Source organism: Gracilinanus agilis, chromosome 3 (assembly GCF_016433145.1).
Source record: "Gracilinanus agilis isolate LMUSP501 chromosome 3, AgileGrace, whole genome shotgun sequence".
NCBI lineage: Eukaryota > Metazoa > Chordata > Mammalia > Didelphimorphia > Didelphidae > Gracilinanus > Gracilinanus agilis.
This window is the reverse complement of record NC_058132.1, coordinates 522,183,572-522,205,144: the sequence shown is the minus strand read 5'-3', so window position 1 is coordinate 522,205,144 and position 21,573 is coordinate 522,183,572. Positions and strand designations below refer to the sequence as shown.

The window sequence follows — 21,573 nt, the reverse complement described above, 5'->3', positions numbered from 1 at the left end:
TACTTAATCACAATAGATGAAACAGTATCTGCCTCTTAGGATGAAATTCCAGGAAATACTAGGAAGGCACATTTTACAGTGACCAATGTGTGGAAGAACAGTGAAATATAAGAAATAATCTGCCAGCAGAAATTCATGTGAAACAGAACTAGCCCGTTGGGGCTTCTGGGGCTTTCACGTATTTTAAATCTTTTTTTGGAAATTCAGTTAGGAAGCTAGAGCATTAAAGCAGCCTGGTTGACGGATGTGGCAGAATCTCCTTTCCTACTTCACTGTACCAGGTAGTATTTCACTGAGTTTTACAACATTTAGAGAGATCAAAGCTGTGTTAACAGAGACGTCAAGGCAGTCTGGAGGATTATTCCTCACACAGGGGTTTAAAGGACACTTTGTGCTACTGAATGAGGCTAGGATCCCTTCCTTCCTTGACTCATTAGATTAGGAGGCAGAAGCATCAAAGGACTGACCTTGATTTTCTGTGCAGAGAAGTTGTAGAAGAGATATGAAGAACCTATACATCTTTAACTAAATTAGTACTTAACTTATCTTTAGCACATGCGGTAACATATTTTAAATCTTGTCCTTAACTTTGGAAGCTTGAAATGAATTGACCTTTCCCGAATACATGTATTAGGGACATTTGCCATTATAGCCCTTCAATATAATTGTTTGCAGAGCATTTCCCTTTTCTAATTATTGGAAAATATGACAAATGTTGGTAAACTCCTCTTGAACCCGTTTGTAGATGGCATCAAACTAACTGCATCAAATCTTAGAACACTACAAAGTTTAGCAATAATAAGAAAACATAAGTGGATGAAGAATGCCTCAGGAAAATGATGGTATGTGTTTAAAGAATTTAGAAGTCCCATCAGTGCACAGATTTGGGACAGGCATTACAGAAGGACTCAGAATGTGAAAAGAGAAACAACAATACTTGGGCTTCTCTCTGAAACAGAAATTGGTCTTGTGAAACCTTATGTCTTCTGATGTTACCTTGCTACAGATCATGGACCCTATAAAGATGATTTCTGGAAAGATGTAGGAATAAGGCAAAAATATATGGATGAGTTATTATTTCTACTGTAGGAAAGGAGAAAACATATGATATGCATCCAGACCCAGGGAAGTATTAATATTGGTGTAGCTTATATTTTTAGAATTCCCTTCAAGTAAAATACTGATATGCTACCTTCAACATTTAACTTGGGAAAAGTGAGAAAGTTATCTTGTTTCCCCCCTTCTCCCCTTATGATCTGCTTCTCTCAGCCTCATTCCATTTTGCTTATTTCTTACATTGAGGAAACATTCATCTTTCCTCTGATCTATACTGTATCAAGGGAGGTTCTTAGATATTTGGATTTCAAAAAGCTTCTCTATAAGACAAAGTAAATAAAAGAAACTAAGGCATCAATAATTCTCCAACTAACCATATTATAAAATCTTAACCACTGAGTCAAAGTATCTAGGTAACAACAAAAGAAGTATATCGAGTAAAAACCCAGTCCTTAGATCTTGCTTGAATATGCCTTTTCTGGTGGGAAATACACAGCATATGCAATATTCTTCTGCTAGGTTCCAATCCAACACATGGAATTATTCTCATAATAATAAAGAAGAAAAGACAGGGATAGAAAAAAGTTGTTAAAAAATTCTGAGAGTTTTGTAAACAGATTTCATTCTCAAAATAATTCAATATTATGGCAACCAGGAAAGTTGATGTGATCTTAGTGGCATTAAGAGAGAAATAGATTTTCTTTGCTTTTTTCTGAAATACATCTGAAAAAGAATGTTAGTTNAGAGAAATAGATTTTCTTTGCTTTTTTCTGAAATACATCTGAAAAAGAATGTTAGTTCTAGGAGCTACATTTTAGGAAGGATATTGACTGACTTTACAACATTGAGAAGAGGGCAACCAAGGTGATGGAAGCTCTCACAGTTAAATCATATGAGTATCATTTGAAGGAACTGGGAATATTTACCCTAAAGAAGAATTTAGAGGAGACAGAAAAATTGTCTTCAGGTAAAGGAAAACTTTCATTTGGACAAAATATTAGACTTTTTCTCTTTTGTCAGACAGTAGCATTAGAAGCAATGAGTTATACATTTCAGACACAAAACAAGACTCAGCATAGAGAAAAATTTCTAAACAATTAGACTTTTTCCAAAAGTGGAATAAACTGCCTTGCAAAAACAGTGCTCTCATCCTCCACCACTAGAGGTCTTCAAGCAAAGGCTGGATGATCATTTGTCAAATGAGTTTTTGGAAATCCCTATTTGAATAAGTTGAACTTGATTGTTACTTATGAACTCTCCAACTCTGAAAATCTGCAATCTTATAGATGGGTTTAAAATGTAGAGAAAACTTCATAGGAAGGGACATTTTTTCATTTAAGGGAAAGAGCAGGGATAGAACTAACTGTACTAGTTTGAATAACATTTTTATTCTCATTCGACAGAGTTGATTTTCTGCATAATAGAAATAAAAATCTTGGCAACAACCCACAGATTTGAAATCCCTTTAAATCAATTTTAAATTTGTAGTTCTCAGAACAAGAGCAACATGGAAAGAAGCAAATGGCACTTCTGAAGGAATTGTCACTGTAAAAGGAATAAATGTTTTCTGATTAGTTAACAAGGCTCCTTTTAGGACAGCTGTGCTGAAATATGATCAAAGACAACATGTGACGTTTAACATGAGAAATGACAAACAGTCTCTGCTAAAACAACTTCAGCAAAATAAGACATTTTGACAATTTTATATGAAGCCTGGAAATTAACACATTTTGAAATCTATGATGTCACTTGATTCTATAAGGTTAAAATGTGTTCTCTAATCTTTGCCATGTGTGAGAAGTAAATCTAGATTAGCACCTACACTAGCAGAAAACAAAAACAAAAACTGTCCTCCTTGATATGTAGAGTTTCTGAAAACCTTTTTATAATGTAGGCTTTTATTGTACAGTGTATTTTTTTTGTGAAAATCACCAAGTTGTTATCACAGTGGAATAGTTTTTGGCAATGAGACATGGAGAATCTTTTAGGTTAATGGAATACTGAAAAATATAGTCCAAAGCACATTGACTAAATGACTAAATGACACAATGAATAAAGTCATATTTTAACCCTACCAATGAAGGTTTCGTAGTTTTTGAGTCAATTCTATAGAGGTAAATTTGTCAAGAGTCAAAGAATTTGTGAACTCCTGAGATGAGGATCTTCTATAAGAGAATGTTGTAAAACATCAAATTTAGAAGGTGGAGAAACTAAAGTTTATATAAGAAATACTTGCATTAACTTTTTTAAAAATCATTTTAACTCAAATCCGAAAGTAATATCATAAACATGAAACTTTTACCTTCCAATGGCTTGGGTAGAAAATGAGCTGCTGGTTTTGTTTTCTTCACTCTGTTTCCCTTCATGACTTGGCCTTCCTTATTAAGACCCAAGAACCAGGCCCTACCAGATTCCTGTTGTCTGTACAGCATGGATGAGTAGATTACATAATAGTTTTCAAAAACAGATTCTTTAAACTTGCATTCAGGTGTAAAAAGTTCCTGTAGAGAAGGGAGGGAAAGGAGAAAGTTAGAGCAAGAATGATTGCGTTTTTTAAATTTCAATTTAAATTTTAACTTTTTTTTTTGCTATCAGAAACAACCAAAAAGGACCCGGGATGCTTTGGAGCTAATATAACCAACATTTTCAGAAATCTGGGCAGTTGTCTTATTGTACACAGGATCACCTGAGATCATTCAACTGGAGAATGAATAAGAAGAATAGATAGAGAAGCATAAATATTGAAATTACGCTTAGAGTTTTATAATTTAAAAAGTTAAAAATAAAAGTAAAAGAGAAAAGTATCTTTAAAAGCATCAGACCTTATACCAAAAGGAAAACAAATGAAGCTCTTTTATTCACAATATATTCTTATGTTCTTTGCTCCAATCAGTTAAACATAAAGAGAGAAGTAGCTGTATCCTCTCCATGGACATTACATAGTAAATGTCTTTTAGACAGGATTATATTTGTATTCCTATAAATCAGTAAATATTTATTAAGTACCTACTATGTGCCAAGCACAGTGCTGCTGAATGGCTGAAATACAAAAAGAGGTAAAAGATAGCCCCTGCCCTCAAAGAGCTTATAATCTAAAGAAGGAGATAATATGCAAACAAATATATAAAAACAAGCTATACAAGACAAATAGGAAATCATTATCAGAGAGAAGACACCAGAATTAAGAATGGCTGGGAATGCTTCCAATGAAAGGTAGGGATTTGCTCCTTGTAGTTTATTTTCATGATTTATTATGGAATAGATAAACTCAAGTAACTCTTCTTCCTGGAAAGTCACTTAAGCCTTGGAAATATCTTTTCAGGGCTCTCAGCTCCTCGTACTCTTCCCTCTAACTGCAGAATAGTTGTTCAAACCTGTCCTCAGATGCTTATTAGCTCTGTAACTCGGAGCAAGTGACTTCATCCCGTCTGTCTCAGGTTCCTCATCTAGAGATTGAGCCAGAGAGGGAAACGGTGAACAAGTCCAGTGTTATTGCCAAGAACATCCCAAATGGGGTCAGGAAGAATCTGGTACAATTGAAAACGACTCCATGATTACAAGAAACGAGTCAATATGTATTATGCATCCTTAGATACAGAGGCACACGGGCATATATATGTATACATCTATATGAGTGTATCACATTTGTCAGAAGAGTCATCGATATCAACAACACGACTTCTTGTCACTCTTCTTCATAAAAGCCAGTTCTTTGGATAAGCTCATGTGTAGCCAGTTGGGTGATGAGGATCCTAGGCTTTTCCTGTCTGAAATGGTCCACAAGAACACAGGCTAAATATCTACCCACGAGAATGGTCAGACCCAGGGCATATTTCTCGTGTATTCATCTGAGAGTTTTCCTTGTGAGGTTCAAATGAGGTAACCCATTTAGTGCGCTTCACAAACTTCAAAGGACTCTCTATAAAAGCCAAAATATATATCTAAGACCCCATCGTGCACTACTGGGTCAGTATTTGTACTAAGAAAACTGACAACATTTCATGGTCCTGCTGAATCCGTAGCTTTCATGTTTCCTACAAAGTAAGTACAAGTGTATAAATATGAATAAATCCAGAGAATACAAAATGGTGCATTTACTACAATCGTTTCCCTCCATCAATCATACGGTGTTGTTGGGCTCAGTGGCTACAGCACTGGACTTGGAATCAGGAGTTAATGACAACCTAGACTTGGGCACTTATTATCCGTGTGACTCCGGACAAGTCACTTAACACATCTGCCTCAGTTACTCATCTGTAAAATGGTGATAATAATAGTACCTGTTTCCCAAGGTGATTGTGAGGGTAAAATGAAATCATATTTATAAAACTCTGCAAATCATAAAATAGGACGAATGTGCTGGCTGCAGTCCAGATGGCTACTGCTGCTGTGATTGCTTCTACTACCACTGTCATAGTTACTACTACAGGAAAAGTAGTGTTATAAGGATATATATATATATATATATATATATATATATATATATATCATGTTATATTAGTACATACATATTATATCTACACATATACTACAATATACATTTATATATATATACTTCAAACACACGTTTGTAGTATATATATATAAATGTATATTGTAGTGTATATGTGTATATATATACATAATACATGTATATGTGTATATATGTGTATGTATATATATATATAGTGTGTGTGTGTTTGTTTATAGATTTCATAACATATCCCTTTGAGTGGGGGGGGCACTAAGATGGATTCACAATATAGCAAATTAGCCAGGGAAATAGAATTCCCTTGGGAGGAAGTACAATAGAGTGAAAAAACAAACAAACTGGTTCTAGAGTCAGAGGATCTGTGGTCAGTGGGGGAGCAGCAGGGGATCTGTAGGGGATTAGTAGTTTCCAGTTTCCACCATGCAATTCATCAGACTTCTTTCTTCCTGTTGAGTTATGCCACTCATAAAGGCAGCTTATAAGAAAAGAATTACCTATCACCCTTTATTGACCTTAAACTTAGACTTTCATAGAAACAAAAGGGTTTGCAAGAAGGGAGCAGAGTTTATGGAATTAGCTTGAGGGTTTCTTCCTGATTTCCCTCTCACTTCCCTGATGTTCTTGATTTCAATCTGATCACTTAGACAAATTGCCCTTTGCTAGTTTTCTGACTTCATCCTTTAACAAAGGAAGTAATAGGGCATTTGTTTTGTTTGACTGCCTGCCATCCCCCCTCCATCTCCCCCTTGTATTTATGCATCCTGTTGTAGTCTAGGGTTTTTGGCACTGCCAGTAATGAAATTCTTTCTGACAATGCAGATTAGCAACTATCTATAATTTAGTCTCAATGTGTAGCCTGAGCACTGGGAAGGTAAGTCATGTCCCCAGAGTCACAGAACCAGGATGTTTCAGAGCTTCCAGACACTGGGGCAAGCTTTCTCTGTCCATTACACCATGTTTCTTGTTATCTCTTCCTATGACACTACATATAAAATATTTCTACATTCCTATAAAATATTGATGCCATAACACATACTAAACATCAAATTATTTTTTTAAATATAAAACATCCTCCGTATTCTTTACTGGGGCAGCTAGGTGGCTAGAGGGCCTGACTTGGAGTCAGGAAGACTCTGAGTTTAAATCCAACTTCACTTACTAGCTATGTGAATCTCAAGCAAGTCACTTAACCCTGTTTGCCTCAGTTTCTTCATGTGAAAAATTAGCTGGAAAAGGAAATGACAAACCATTTCAGTACCTTTGACCAAAAAAAAAAAAGGCCAAAAAATGGGTTCACGAAGAGTCAGACATGACTGTAAAATGATGGCAACAAATATACTTTAATACTGGGCAATGTACTTTAATAGCCAAGGAAGTCATAACCTGGAAGAAGAAGGATTGGCATCAGCTCTTCTCAGGGTGAAGTATGGGAAGGAGGAGACACCGCCCTCACCCTACCTTGGGCCAATCATCATTCCCTAGTTCCTATCGGGTACTGGAGGACCACTCTTGTCTGAATGCTCGTTCCTCTCTATCTCTGCTGAAGATAAACCCCACTCCATTTTGGCCCTTGGGTCCAAAGCCTCCTTCCTACTCATCTTTGGACGGGGACCATTTCCTCTCTCATTGGTCCCCAAGGTTTCCAGAACTTTGTGATAACAGGGAAAGTCTTTTTGCTCTTTGTCTCCCCTGTACTCTGTATAGTATTTGGCATGTGGCAAATCTTTAATATATGCTTTTTCATTACTTTATAAGATAAAAGGCCCTGGTTGATACTCCTAGGCAGCTGATGTTCTAGTAAGGCTTTTAGGCTATATTTAAATTCCACAGGAGTTGCATTTTGAGAAATCAACATTAGCTTTTGTTTTCCTTTTCAATAGGGACAAATGAACAAATGTTTACCTTTGTCCCAATCTAATGGGAATAGATAATATGCAAAAAATTATATATATATTTATACATACATATGTGTGCGTGCATTATAATATGATAAATTGGAGATAATTACAGAGGGGAAAATATTGGCATTAAGAAGAATTACAGGGGCAGCTAGGCAAATCAGTGGATAGAGATAGGAGGTCCTGGGTTCAAATTTGCCCTTAGATACTTCCTAGCTATGTGAACCTGGGCAAATCAACTTAATCCACTTTTCTGCCTTGGAACCTTGATTCTAAAACAGAAGATAAAGATTTTTGCTTGTTGGTTGGTTTTTAAGAAATGCCAGAGAAAATGTTTTTTTTGCCAAAAAAATGGGATTTTAAGTGAAGTTTAAAGGTAAAGTTAAGGAGGAAAAGCATTCCAGATTTAAGAAGATTGGAAAGGCAGAAAGGATCCAGTTTAAGAAGGGATTTAAAAGCCAAAGAAGGATTTTATAATTTGATCCTGGAAGTAATAGTGAATCACTGAAGTTCATGGTCAGACCAAATTTGGAATAATGAACAGGCTCCATGATGAGTTATGGAGCACACAAAAATGTAAGTATTATAGTGAGCAGGAGGACAGAGGGAGAGGAGACATGACATCTAGCTGGGACCTAGCTTTCCCTAAATGGAACAATATCCCAATGTGACAGTTTGGTTTGTACATGCAGAGGGCATGTGTACCGAGAACGTTCAGTTATTTTACCGATTAGTAATCTTTAATTTTAATGGATAGGATATCACAAGTTCAAAATAGTTTTTACCGTATGAAATGTGAACATATGTGTGTATGTTTGTGAGTGCTATAACCTTGTATTACTTTATGATATAACTCAACTCTCCTTGAGAAGCTATGACAATAGAAGGAAAGCTTTGGCAGGTCCTACAAAGTGGGAGGGGTTTTGGCTCTCATTAGAGGATTATCCTACTTGAGTTCAGAGAGGGGCATCAGCATCCGAATGTTTCCCCCCCTGCTAATGGTTTTATTTTGTTTGATTTTTTGGCCACCAGAATTCTGTAGAACCATCTCCCTAAAGCAAAGAATGGCTATAATCTATAGAATATGCACAGTAATGAAATAATGAATGTTTAAAAGATTGAACTTTCATTTAAATAAAGTATCAAAGGAATGTAGCCTTTTCCTCTGGGGCAGGAGACTGGTAACTTTCCAAGTGGGGTGAGGGAGTTTTTGTTAATGAATCCCCTCCATGTAGAGAGACAGAGAGATAGAAGTGATGATCTAGTCAAGCCCATTGATTCCTTGAGATACAAAGGAAAATTCCAAAAGGAAGAATAGTTAATATTTGAAGTAGATTTTTAGGTAGGTCTCTTCTTCTCTGCCTTAAAGCACCATAATTTAAAATATGATTTCCATCCAAACAAATATTTTGGCCTTTCTTAGTTTTCCTTTTTTCAAAATATGTTTCTCTTAATTCTTTGGCTATTCCATCATAGTATCCCTCAGTATATTCCCATTCCATGCTTTAGAGGAAGTCTGATAAAATGATGCCTATAGATACATTTTTTAATCAGGATAAGTAAATGGAATGCTATAAATCTGACATCCCCAGGAGACTAAAACACAGAATGTACTGGCTGAACTATACCTTCCAGGACAAGCAGATTAGAAGCTGACATAACTATTTGTCTTTTTTAACACAATCCATAGTGACCAAATCTATTCTTCACTGTTTAGAAGATGACACAAAAGCAACAAATAAGAGAAAGCTATAAAAGCTGACAAAGAGAATTACTCAAAAAAAGATAATAGAAGCTAGTGACTATTTCTGTGTTTGGGGATAGGCTGTTGACCAACAGGCAGATAAGAGACAGGATCTGCAGGAACATGGTCTTGCTTTCTAGTCTAACCCCTTGAATCCATGCAGTTATGACGGGCAACTCCATTTGCAGGAGCTGCTGACACAGCTACTGATTTTATCCCAAAAGAAAATTCTTATTACCATGATCATTAACACTATCAGAAACTCATATGATTTTATCAGTGGAAATGAAATTAAAGAAGATGTGCTACCATCTGCTTTGTTGCTGTACTGAAAGGACCACAAGACCTTTCCATTTGCCTTGGAGATGATACCTATATGTGTTTTCTTCCCAAATGCTATGTGAACTCCTTGAAGATTGCCTCTGCTTTTCTGCTTCTATCCCTAGCATTTAGTATAATGCTTTGTACATAGTAAGTACTTAATAAATGATTTTTCATTCATTTATTCATTTATCCATCAATCCTCCACTGGCCCAAAGTTTATAAAGAGTTAACCCATGAGTGCTGACGGTTTATCTGCCATGCAGAGAAACGAAAAGGTTTCAGCAAACTGGGACTCCATTATTTGTCTTTTTCTCATTTATAAATGATAGGGATAACCACTGAGCTTCACATTTCAGTAGTGAAAGGGATATTATGGTGAGAAAACTCCCTCTATCAAGGCAGGTACACATCTTCTCTGTAACATATTCTTAGAGAGTTGCCAAGATTTCTTAGAGGTTGACTTCCCCAATATGTATCAGAGATGAGATTTAACCCTGTTTCTTCCTGGCTATGATTCAGTCCATCCACATTAAGCATGTATTAAGTGCTTCCTATGTGGTAAGCAATGTGCTAGATGCTGGGGGGAAAAAAAGAAGTCACAATGCTTCCTCTTGGGAGAAGCCTAGAAATAGAATAATAATAATAATAATAAAAGAATAGAGAGTCAGAATCTCATAGCTAACAGGACATTTAGTCTTGGCCTTTTTCTTCTAGCAATTCTGGAACTAATGCATCTCAGAAAAATGATATGTGTCATGTTATTAAAGGTCTCTGCAGAAGGCAATTCTACAATCCCCTTTGGCAGACGTGCAAGTGAGTGATACCGTACATTGGGTTTTCTTTGTGTCTCTCACAATTTCAGTCTATTACACTTGGTTCCAACCTTCATAGAAATGAAAAATAAAACACTATGTTCTGATACTCCATAATATTACTTTGTGCTACTCTACTTAGAACAGTTATTTATAATACTTTTTTCTATAGATTAAATAATTCTAATAAAACCTATAAATATATTTTTCACAGATCTAATTTCCTTAATGCTTCCCAAACTTTGCTAAACAAAGGGTCTAGGTCGACTCTAGGCTTTGCATAGCTTTCAGCTTCTAAACCTCAAATTTTAACTTTGCATTTGTTTAAAAAATAGGTATTTATTAAAAATTGTGTTTGGCTCTGAGATGTGGATATACTTAATATTTCTTCTTTAAATACAGTTTTAATGTGACTCAATGGATTGAGAGCCAGACCTAGAGACAGGAGATCCTGTGTTCAGACATTCCCTAGCTGTGTGACTCTGGGTTAGTCACTAAACCCCCATTACCTAGTCTTTACTGCTTTTCTGACTTAGAACCAATACACAGTACTTCTAAAAAGAGTTTAAAAAAAGCATATTCCTCACAGCAACACTATGAGAAGAATAATTCAGGTATAATTCCATTTTACAGATGTAGAAACTAAAACAGACAGTGATTAATAACTTGCCCAATTTAAGAGCTATGACTAGAAGTCTTAATAGTTACTGGCATAGCACAACATCTCATGCTTTGCTATGCTATAGTTCCTGACATCACTGAATTTACAATCTAGTAGATGTATTTATGAATATTTGAATATTTGACTCATACACAAATATTCAGTGCTACAAAATGACATTAGAGATTGGAGTTCAATAAGAACATAAGATAGATGATGAAGTTTTAAAGGGTCAGAAAAAAGAAAGATAAGTTCTGAGGGAATTAGGGATGACTTCCTAAAGGAGGTGACATTTAATTTGGTCCTTGCTAGATGAGTAGAATTTCAAAAATCAGGTTTTGAGGAGAGGGCATTACAGTTATTGAGTAGAGCACGAGCAAAGATACGTGAGTGAAAAAGTGCTGAATGCATAGAAGGACAGCATGCTGGAGTCTGGCTCATGTAGAAGGAAATAATGTCAGATCAAGGAGGAAATGTAGAAAAGTCCTGTGTTGTTTAGACTCTTGACTTACATAAGGTTAAGGGTTTTTATTCTTAGATTGCCCCAGAGAGTCATTAAAAGGTTTCATACAGAGGAGTAACATATAAGGAAGTTTATCCTGTGACAAACATAAAGAATGAATAGGGGACATCTAGGTGACTCAGAGGGGAGAGAGCCACACCTGGAAATGAGAAGTTCTGAGTTCAAATATGGCCCCAGACACTTCCCAGCTACGAGACACTGGGAAAATTACTTAATCCCAATTGCTTAGGTAGACCTTACTGCTCTTCTGCCAGAGAACCCGCCAACTCTAAGAAAAAAAGTAGGTTTTTCTTTTTTTTAATGGACACATTAAAGGAGGCAGGGGGGCAATAGGCTTGGAAATCAGATAGCATGCAGAAAGGTCATAATGGCCAAATATGATAGTGTGGGAGTAGTTGTAATGGAAAGGAAAATGTGAAATTGAAAGCTATAGCAGAAGTGCAATGTACAGGATTTGGTTGCTTTGAAAAGGGACAGATAAAAGTTGAGATGGGTTGCCTGTATGTGAACATCATCAATTACTTCTCTACATGCAAATAACCTGAACAATAATTCAATAATGCTATACAATTCTACTTTAATTTTTTCTATTAAAATAATTTCTTTCCCCTGCTCCCCTACTGGAAAAATAGAAAAGAACAAAATCCTTGCAACATATCTGAAGAGTCAAGCAAAACAATTTCACATATTGGCCATGTTCCAAAATGTGTCACACTCTGCATTTTGAGCCTGTCACTTCTTTGCCCTCTAAAATATTTGATTATCATAATATTATTCAGAATCCAATAATTTTTCAAACTGTCTTTTTAATGTTGTTTCTACTGTAAAAGTTGTTCCCCTGGTTCTGCTTATTTCATTTTTCATCAGTTCGTGAAAGTCTTTTCAAGTATCTTTGAAACCATCCATTTCATGAATAAATATAATCTATTATAGAGGTGGTGAGTTATGATAGATAGAGAGATATTGAAGACCCTTGTTCAAGTCCCACTCCTCACAAATATTTATGTGACCCTGGAGGAATCATTTAATGTCTTATTGATGATGTTCAATCTGAGACTCTAGACTGCAAAGAAAGTGCTGACCCAGGATTTCTTAGTACCAAAGAAAAACAGGAAGGGTACGTTTCCAACTACCCTATAATTTTAAGAAATCAGAAGACTTGAGAAGAATTAGTAAGTTCCCTTTATGTGATAAATATTGCCTAGCACTATTCACAAAAACACTACTCTAAGTTTCAGGTGACCTTGTTCTAGGCCTTAGTCTGCCATGGAAAAAATTGCTGATTTACATTTAGTCTCAATGTCATCTCAAGCAATTTACTCCCCCAAATTTATTAAACTAGAAAAATAAATAAAATCAATTAAAAAACAAAAGGTCAAGAATATCAAAAGAATTAATGAAAAATGTAAAGGAAAGAACTTTTGGATCTTTTTTTTTTGGTTAAAAACATTAAGAAAATTAGAAAGCAGTCTGACAGAAACTAGATGTAGAAAAATATCTTAAACCATTTATCAAGATAAGATCCGAATGGATAAATGACCCAGGCATAAAAAGAGATATCATAAGCAAATTAAAAGGATAGGGAACATACGAACTATTGGATTTATGGATAGGAGAATGATTTATGAATAATAAGATAGAACATTATGAGATGGAAAATGGGTAATTTTGAATTCATTAATTTGAAAAATTTTATGCAAATAAAACTAATATAGCCAAGATTAGAAGGAAAGCACTAAGATGGAAAAAAATTATGGACATTTTCTGTGATAGGGATATCATAAATAAAATATATAGAACGCTTTGTCAACTATATAGAAATATGAAGCCTTCTACAATTGATAAATGAGAAAAAGTTGAGTTTTTGGATAAAGAAATCAAAATTATATATAACAAGATGAAAAGTGTTCTAAATTATTATCGGTTAGAGAAATGCAATTCAAAACAACACAGATTTCCTCTCGAAGCAATCAAATTGATAAAAAAATAAACAGATTTCTTTATCTGAAAATTGCCTATTCATGTCCCTTGCCCATTTATCAATTGGGAAATAGCTTGATTCTTTATATGATTGATTTAACTCCAATTTGAGTAATTAGACCCCTGTCAGAGTTTTTTGTTATGAAGATTTTTCCCCAATTTGTTGTTTCCCTTCTGATTTTGGCTACGTTGTTTTCGTTTGTACAAAAGCTTTTTAGTTTGATATAATCAAAATCATTTATTCTACATTTTGTAATTTTCTCTAAGTCTTACTTGGTTTTAAAATCTTTTCTTTCCCAGAGATCTGACAAGTAAACTATTCTGTGTTCACTTAACTTATTTATAGTTTCCCTCTTTATATTCAAGTCATTTACCCATTCTGAATTTATCTTGGTGTAGGGTGTGAGATGTTGATCTAAGCCTAATCTCTCCCATATTGTTTTCCAAATTTTCCAGCAGTTTTTGTCAAATAGTGGATTTTTGTCCCAAAAGTTGGGTTCTTTGGGTTTTTCATAGACTGTCTTGCTGATGTCACTTACCCCAAGTCTATTCCACTGATCCTCCCTTCTGTCTCTTAGCCAGTACCATACCGTTTTGATGAATAGGCAATTTTCAGATAAAGAAATCAAAAGTATCAATAAGCACATGGGAAAGTGCTCTAAATCTCTAATTAGAGAAATGCAAATCAAAACAACTCTGAGGTATCACCTCACACCTAGCAGATTGGCTAAAATGAAAGAAGGGGAGAGTAATGAATGCTGGAGGGGATGTGGCCAAATTGGGACATTAATGCATTGCTGCTGGAGTTGTGAACTGATCCAACCATTCTGGATGGCAATTTGGAACTACGCTCAAAGGGCTATAAAAGAATGCCTGCCCTTTGATCCAGCCATACCATTGTTGGGTTTGTACCCCAAAGAGATCATAAATAAACAGACTTATATGAAAATATTTATAGCTGTGCTTTTTGTGGTGGCAAAACCTGGAAAATGAGGGTATGCCCTTCAATTGGGGAATGGCTAAACAAATTGTGGTATATGCTGGTGATGGAATACTGTTGTGCTCAAAGGAATAATAAACTGGAGGAATTCCATGTGAACTGGAAAGGTCTCCAGGAATTGATGCAGAGCAAAAGGAGCAGAGCCAGAAGAACATTGTACACAGAGACTGATACACTGTTGTAAAATAGAATGTAATGGACTTCTGTACTAGCAGCAGTGCAATGACCCAGGACAATTCTGAGGGATTTATGGAAAAGAACGCTACCCACATTCAGAGGAAGAACTGTAGGAGAAGAAACACAGAAGAAAAGCAACTGCTTGAATGCATGGGTTGAGGTGGACATGATTGGGGATGTAGACCTGAAACTTCCACACCAATGCAACTATCAACAATTTGGAAATAGGTCTTGATCAATGACACATGTTAAAATCAGTAGAAATGTGCCCCGGCTCTGGGGGGGCGAGGTTGGGGGGTGAAGGGGAAAGTAAGAGCATGAATCATGTAACCATGTTAACTTTTCTAAAAAATAAATCTTAATAAAAATAAACAAACAAATGTTGGAGGGCATGTGATAGGGACACTAATACATTGTTGGTAGAACTGAGAATTTATCCAACCCTTAAGGAGAGCAATCTGCAATTATACTCAAAGTATTCTAAAACTGCAAATATTTTGACCCAACAATACACTAGTAGGTTTATTTCCTAAGGTGATTGAGTTTTTTTAAACTTAATTTTTCTTGGGTATTTTTTTATTATGTGTCTTCTTTTATGAGCTGACTAACATGAACATAAATTTTGCATGAATTCAAATGTATACCCCATGTCAAATTGCTTACTTTCTCAATGATTGTGGGGTAAAGAGTAAGGGGGAATAGGTAGGGAAAGAATTTGGAACTCAAAATTTAAAAAAAATTAATGTAGATTCAGCTAGGTGGTTCAGTGGATTGTGAGGTAGGCCTAGAATTAGGAAGACCTGGGTTCAGATCTGACCTCAGATATTTCCTAGCTATGGGACCTTGGGCAAGTCACTTGAGCCCCATTTCCTAGTACTTATTGCTTTTCTGCCTTGGAAATAACATTTAGTATTGATTTTGAGATGGAAGTCAAGGGTTTAAAAGTTAATGTTAAAATTGTTTTTCTACGTAATTTAAAATGAAAAGATTAGGGAAAATAGGGGAAAAAAAGAATTTAAAGAAGGCGGTCATTTTTCTTTTAAGAGCTGAGGTATCTTATTCATATGGGAAGCAATGGAATTATTTATTATACTTCTTGTCTTATTTATAAAGCTTTTTATTATTTCAAAATGCAAGCAATAAATATAAGAAAAGCCCTCAAAAACTATATAGTCTTTTTCATTTAAGAGATGAGAAAACTAAGGCTTGTTCAGGTTTACACAGATGAATAACAGAGATAGGAATTGAATCCAGTCCTTGAAGTCCAAATCCAGCTGACTTTGCACTGTTCCATGCACTCTCCCATGGTGAGCCTAAGTAAAACATGTGCTAAGCTTTCCCTTTTTTTAAAGCATGAAAAATCTTTCTAGTAATGACTTGTTGTTATTCAGTCATATCTGACTCTTTATGAGCCAGTGGGCCATGGCATACCAATACTGTCCATAGAGTTCTTTGGGCAAAGATACTAGAGTAGTTTGCCATTTCCTTCTCTGATGGATTAAGGCAGATAGAGGTGAAGTGACTTGCTTAGGGTCACACAGATAGTTAATGTCTGTGGCCAGATTTGAACTCAGATCTTCCTGACTCAAGGCTCAGTGATCTTTCTACTATCACCTAACTGCATTCAATAGCCACTGACCTAAGTAAAATTTTGAGTGTATCCATATTTACTTTAATATACTTCATTAAGGGGTAAGAAGGTTACTTTTGGCAAAGCCTTTAACTTATTGTATGCTTTTTCTTTTTTATTATTATTTATCAGGCTCTGTTCAAGAGCAGACCCTCCAGGGTAGAGAGAGAGAAAAGGTGTCAAACTTTCTCTTTTATACTTTCCCTGACACCTCCCACAAAGGAAGTGGGAGTTGTTAGGGGAAGTTGTAACAGAGAGCCCTTGGAGTTGTAGTCTTCCAGGGCTTACAACAATTTCAAATGATACAAGGTCAGGTGACTTGCCCAGGGTCACACAGCTAGGGATTATCTGTATCTAGATTTGAACCCGGGACTATCTCTAGGCCTGGCTCCCAATCTTCTGAACCACCTTGCTGCCCCTAAATATATACTTTTTGATAGCAGCAATACTGCTTTCTGTATCTACAAAGAACTTTTAAAAAGTAAAATCATTTGTTGCTCATCTGAAATTGTTTAACAATATATTTGAACTGAGACAAAAATCTAAGTGTATAAAGAAGTAATAACTTTATCTCATCCATTTATCCTATTTTGAGGGAAAAAAACAACAGGTGAAATAAAGGAGAGAGATGATTACTTTAAACACCTTTAAAAATCCACTAACCCAGGAATTAGTCTATAGCTTCAAATTTTATAAATTTGATTAAGGAAGTTTATATTAGATTTAATTTGTTTAGATTTGACAAAACAATCTCTTAAGATACAAAGAAAATCACCCAAATCATGCAAGGCATAAAGTTTCATACTTTCATTTTTATTTCCTCCCTTTGGAATCCATAACTGCACTTATTCCTCTCCCAGTTCTGCTTCTAACTTTTTAGACTTTGCCATCATCTGTAATTTTCCTGCTGGAACTTCTAAATAATAAATAATAAAGAAATAAACTTCTCTCAAAGTCTGAATCCTTCTCAAGCTGGAACAACTCTCTGCCATGCTTCCTACCACCTTCTTTCTGGGGCCTCCATTTTGGGGAGAGGGTCAGATCAGCCAGTCTTCATTCCCCTGCCAGCTCTGCTTCTGACTTAACACTATACTTTCGCTAAAGTCTCCTTTCAAAACTCGAAAAAAAAAAAAAAGAACCTGTGAGTTCACTTATTTTATTTTACTGGTATTATACCACAGCTACAAGCACAGTGCATTGTGTATACCTAGTGTTTAATAAATGTTTGTTGAATTCAAATGAATGTAAGATATTCAAAATATATTCAATTAGTATAATTTATACTGCTTTCCCCATTTTCTCAAAATAAATATATGTGTCTTTTTTACTCTAGGGAAATGTAGCTAAGATTACAAGAGCTGAAATATTTATAACACATCTAGAAGTGGGAACAGCTAAGATTACAAATGAAAGCATTTTTGATGGTTACTATTGTTAAATATATTTTTTAGAATATAGACATTTATCAATTCTTAAAATAACACTGCTTATAAGAAGAACAGATGGTTCCAGTGCTATATAGAAGTTGGCAGTGAATCTCAAATAAAAAATAAATTTATCGGTACAACACAGAATCAGAAATTAGCTTTACATATTTGACCTTGTTCAGCAGAGGCTAGTCTAACTTAAAGAAAGTAAGTTTCATCTTTAATATGTCAAAATAAATATAGCTACCCTAATACCATATTCAACTTTAGGTTTAATTATTTAGAGAGACCTTTATTTAATTTGAACAGAACAGAAATTGCCCTCACATTCTTTATCTACTGATCAACAGAGGAAAAACGACCCAGAAAATTATTTTTCCAATGTGATGTATGTTGTTATATTGCAGCTAATAGTTCTCTAAGAAGGAAGCACGTGAAAGTGAAAAACATGTATAGTCACAAAGAATTAGGAAATGAGCCTAGTAAGCAAAAAGTGAACTCTCCTCTCTTCCCCTCTTCCAATTTTCTTTTTTCTACTCATCACCTGAAGACACAGTGGAAGAAATAGAATGTTGATGGCTACAACTGACATCCTGGCAGTCAGCCAGCCGCAACCTCAGCGGCGAAACATCCTCTGTTCTCACCTGCCATCATGGTGAACGTTGGGATGAGATGAGAGTTTTTGGAAGGAGGGATGATAAATGGTGCAAAATGATCCATCAAATTAAATGTTTTGTTTTCCCGCTGTCCAAATGATATAACTCCCCAACCTTAATAGTGTGATAACATTGTTCAATATAGACTGTAACTAATTTTGCAGAGAAGGGTTGAGAAAGGATAAAACAGAAGACTGCTAGTATTTTGAGGAAAAGGAAGTGAAATGAATGCATGACTCATTACACAGTCAAGAAAAATACTGCCTTCAGCCTTTAAATACTCCCAGACCACTCAGGCAAACATGTCACCAGACAGCAGATGGACAGAGTGCACACAGTGAGTCTGGGAGCAGTCTTTTTTCCTCACAAATGCCCAGGAGCTATTTCCAACAAGAAGCTGATGATATCTCTGAATCAGATCATCTACACGCCTCTAGTCCTCCAATGCTAGGCTTTTTACACACTGTTAATGATTTATATTTTGGATATATTCATTTTAAGCTGAATTATAAGCAGCTTCATGACAACATCACTGCCTGATTGAAGACTGAAGAGAGTTTGTGCCTAAAGAAAATAACATAATAAAGACATGACTCCATGTTGTCTGGTGTGACTTTAAGTCTGTGGTGGTGATGTTGAGAGACAGGGAGAAAGGGGATAAAGCTCTAAAAAATACTGTTCAGTTTCTGATTATGACACACACAGATGTCAATATTGCTATAGAAACATGTGACACTTTGAAAGCCAACCTCCTTAAATAGCCACGTAATTGTGAGATTATTGGGTTAAATCAGAAAGATGTCAAAAAACAGGGAAAGAGTAAAGTTAAAAAATAATTAACCTATCCTTTAATTAACTATACTAGAGTGTTTGATTTTATATCTTTTTATGAATATAAGAAGGGGACTAGGTGACACAGTGGATAGAATGCTGGGCCAGGAGTCAGGAAGTCTCATCTTCCTGAGTTCAGATCTGGCCTCAAATATTTACTAGTAGTGTGATCTTGAACAAAACACCTAACCATGTTTGCCTCAGTTTCCTCATCTATAAAATGAGCTGGGTAAGAAAGAGGCAAACCGCTCCAGTATCTTTACTAAGAAAATCCCAAATGGTATAAACTGAGATTCAGATATGACTGAAATGACTGAACAACAAATGAGTGCAAGAAATAAATAGTGATTATCTCATTGGCTATACTTCCACAGATCTCTTATAAGATAGATCACTAAGGTATTCACAAGCCCCTACATCTTCAAGAGTATTCAATTTGGACTATAACATGTATTAAATTGGTGTCTTAAATAATGAAGTTGTATGTTTCAAACAAATTCCATTAGACATGGCAAAATCTCAAACAATTTAAAAGGGAGTTAAGCTCTGGAAGATATGAATCCAGCTTTTCAGGTATCAGGAAACATTTCTGTTGTGTAAGGGCAGATGTTCTTAACCTGGAGAAGTACATGGACAGATTTCAGCTGGTTCATGAACTTAGAAGGAAAACAAACAAATTACATCCTTGTGTTCACTAGTCTTTTGTCCCCTTTATAGCCCTATGTATTTTTATTTATTACATTTAAAAATATTATTATGAGAATGGGTCAATCATATTTCATGGGAGTACCAAAGAGGTACTACACTAAAGAACTAAAGTTCTTACACAAAAAAAATGCAAAGAAATTCTGTTCTAGGGATAGCTTGGAGGAGAGAAAGAAAGTTAGGAAAGTAGGGAAATGGCAAAAGGGCTCTTTCCCAGAGCAGGGAAAGAATTATAGGATTAAAAAAAAGTCAGTATTGTAAAATTAAGTATGGCATGTCCCTGACCATGAATACTGACAGCTTCCTCAGAAAATATTTTCAGCTTAGTCTAAGCATTTTGGAAAATTTTCTAATGTTAGAAAGAAAATGAAGTTTGCTCATTAAAATTTATTTGTAAGCCAACTTTTCCTGGACTACATCCATATAAGGATTGAGGAATATTTGTGTTTTGAAATCTCCTACTAAAAAGCAAAATTTGACTGTGAGACTTCCCTTAGCCAATAATTCTTCTTTCACTTTGGATTCCCCAGCGTACTCTGTTAGATTCAGCTAAATGTACCTTTTCTTGCTTTCCTGTTGGTTTTTGTCTGTTTTGAAGTTCCATTTCTGCTGCCTCTGCTGTATATTTCTCAAACTTCTTCCCCAGAATAGTAGAAACTTAGAAGGGCAGAAAATCAGGAGACTTAACCTCAACTTGAATAGGCATTTCTTCTTTATGAGTTCATTTAAAAACTATTTCACATTGTCTCTTTTCCATAAAAGTTTCTCTAATTTAATAGAAGGGGTGCAAATTTCTACCTAATCTGTCCCTAACCAATAGGTGCTCTCTTATTTTTAGGAATGATATGAACCAGACAAAATAAATGTTTTTATTTGTCCAACCTTTAAATTAGGTGACCCTGGCAGGAACTGAGTATTCAGTGCCTTATGTATTTCACATTGTGTTAACATTTTATTCATAGATAGCTTTATGTATGTAGCTACTCAAAAGCCAAACCAGAATAGAAAGTCTTCCTAGGATAATACTCAATGCTAATTGTGCCATTATTAAAATATTCACTCTACCTGAGTTCACCTTCCTTTTTACCTCTCCAAGTCTAGACTGCATCATGCATATCCTTCAATGTCTAGTTCAAATAAGTCTTTTCATTTTTTTTTTGTTGTTGTTCAATCATTTTTCAGTCATGGGTGACTTCTCACTGACCTCATTTGGTGTTTTCTTTTTTCTTTTTTTTAAAATTTATTTAGAATATTTTTCCATGGTTGCATGATTCATGTTCTTTCCCATCCCTCTTTCCTCCCCCTCCTGGATCCAACAAGCAGTTCCACTGGGTCATACATGTATCATTGTTCAAAACTTATTTCCATGTTATTCATATTTGCAATAGAGTGATGTTTTAACTTCAGAACCCAAATCATATCCACATCAAACCACGTGATCGATCATATGTTTTTCTTCTGTGTTTCTACTTCCACAGTTCTTTCTCTGGATATGGATAGCATTCTTTCTCCTAAGTCCCTCAGGGTTGTCTTCGGTCATTGCATCCCTGCTTGTTGAAAGCTATCCAACAGCTCCAGGAATCTGATAGGTAGACGGCTTAGGTGAGAAAGAAGGAAGAAGAAGACTGTCTATCTGTCAGCTCATGGCTGCTCTGTCCAACAAGGAGCATGGAATTTA

At 35.5% G+C, this 21,573-nt stretch overlaps 1 protein-coding gene across 3 annotated transcripts in view; it reads right to left on the bottom strand.

Annotated features, from left to right (window-relative positions):
* Nucleotides 1–21,573, bottom strand: part of FGF14 (fibroblast growth factor 14) — an 872,990-nt gene that overhangs the window by 1,619 nt on the left and 849,798 nt on the right. For all 3 annotated transcript variants that reach the window (XM_044667191.1, XM_044667193.1, XM_044667192.1), the window contains one exon: nt 3,359–3,557. In XM_044667191.1, coding sequence (XP_044523126.1) covers nt 3,359–3,557 — 199 coding nt within the window. The remainder of the gene's footprint in view (nt 1–3,358; nt 3,558–21,573) is intronic.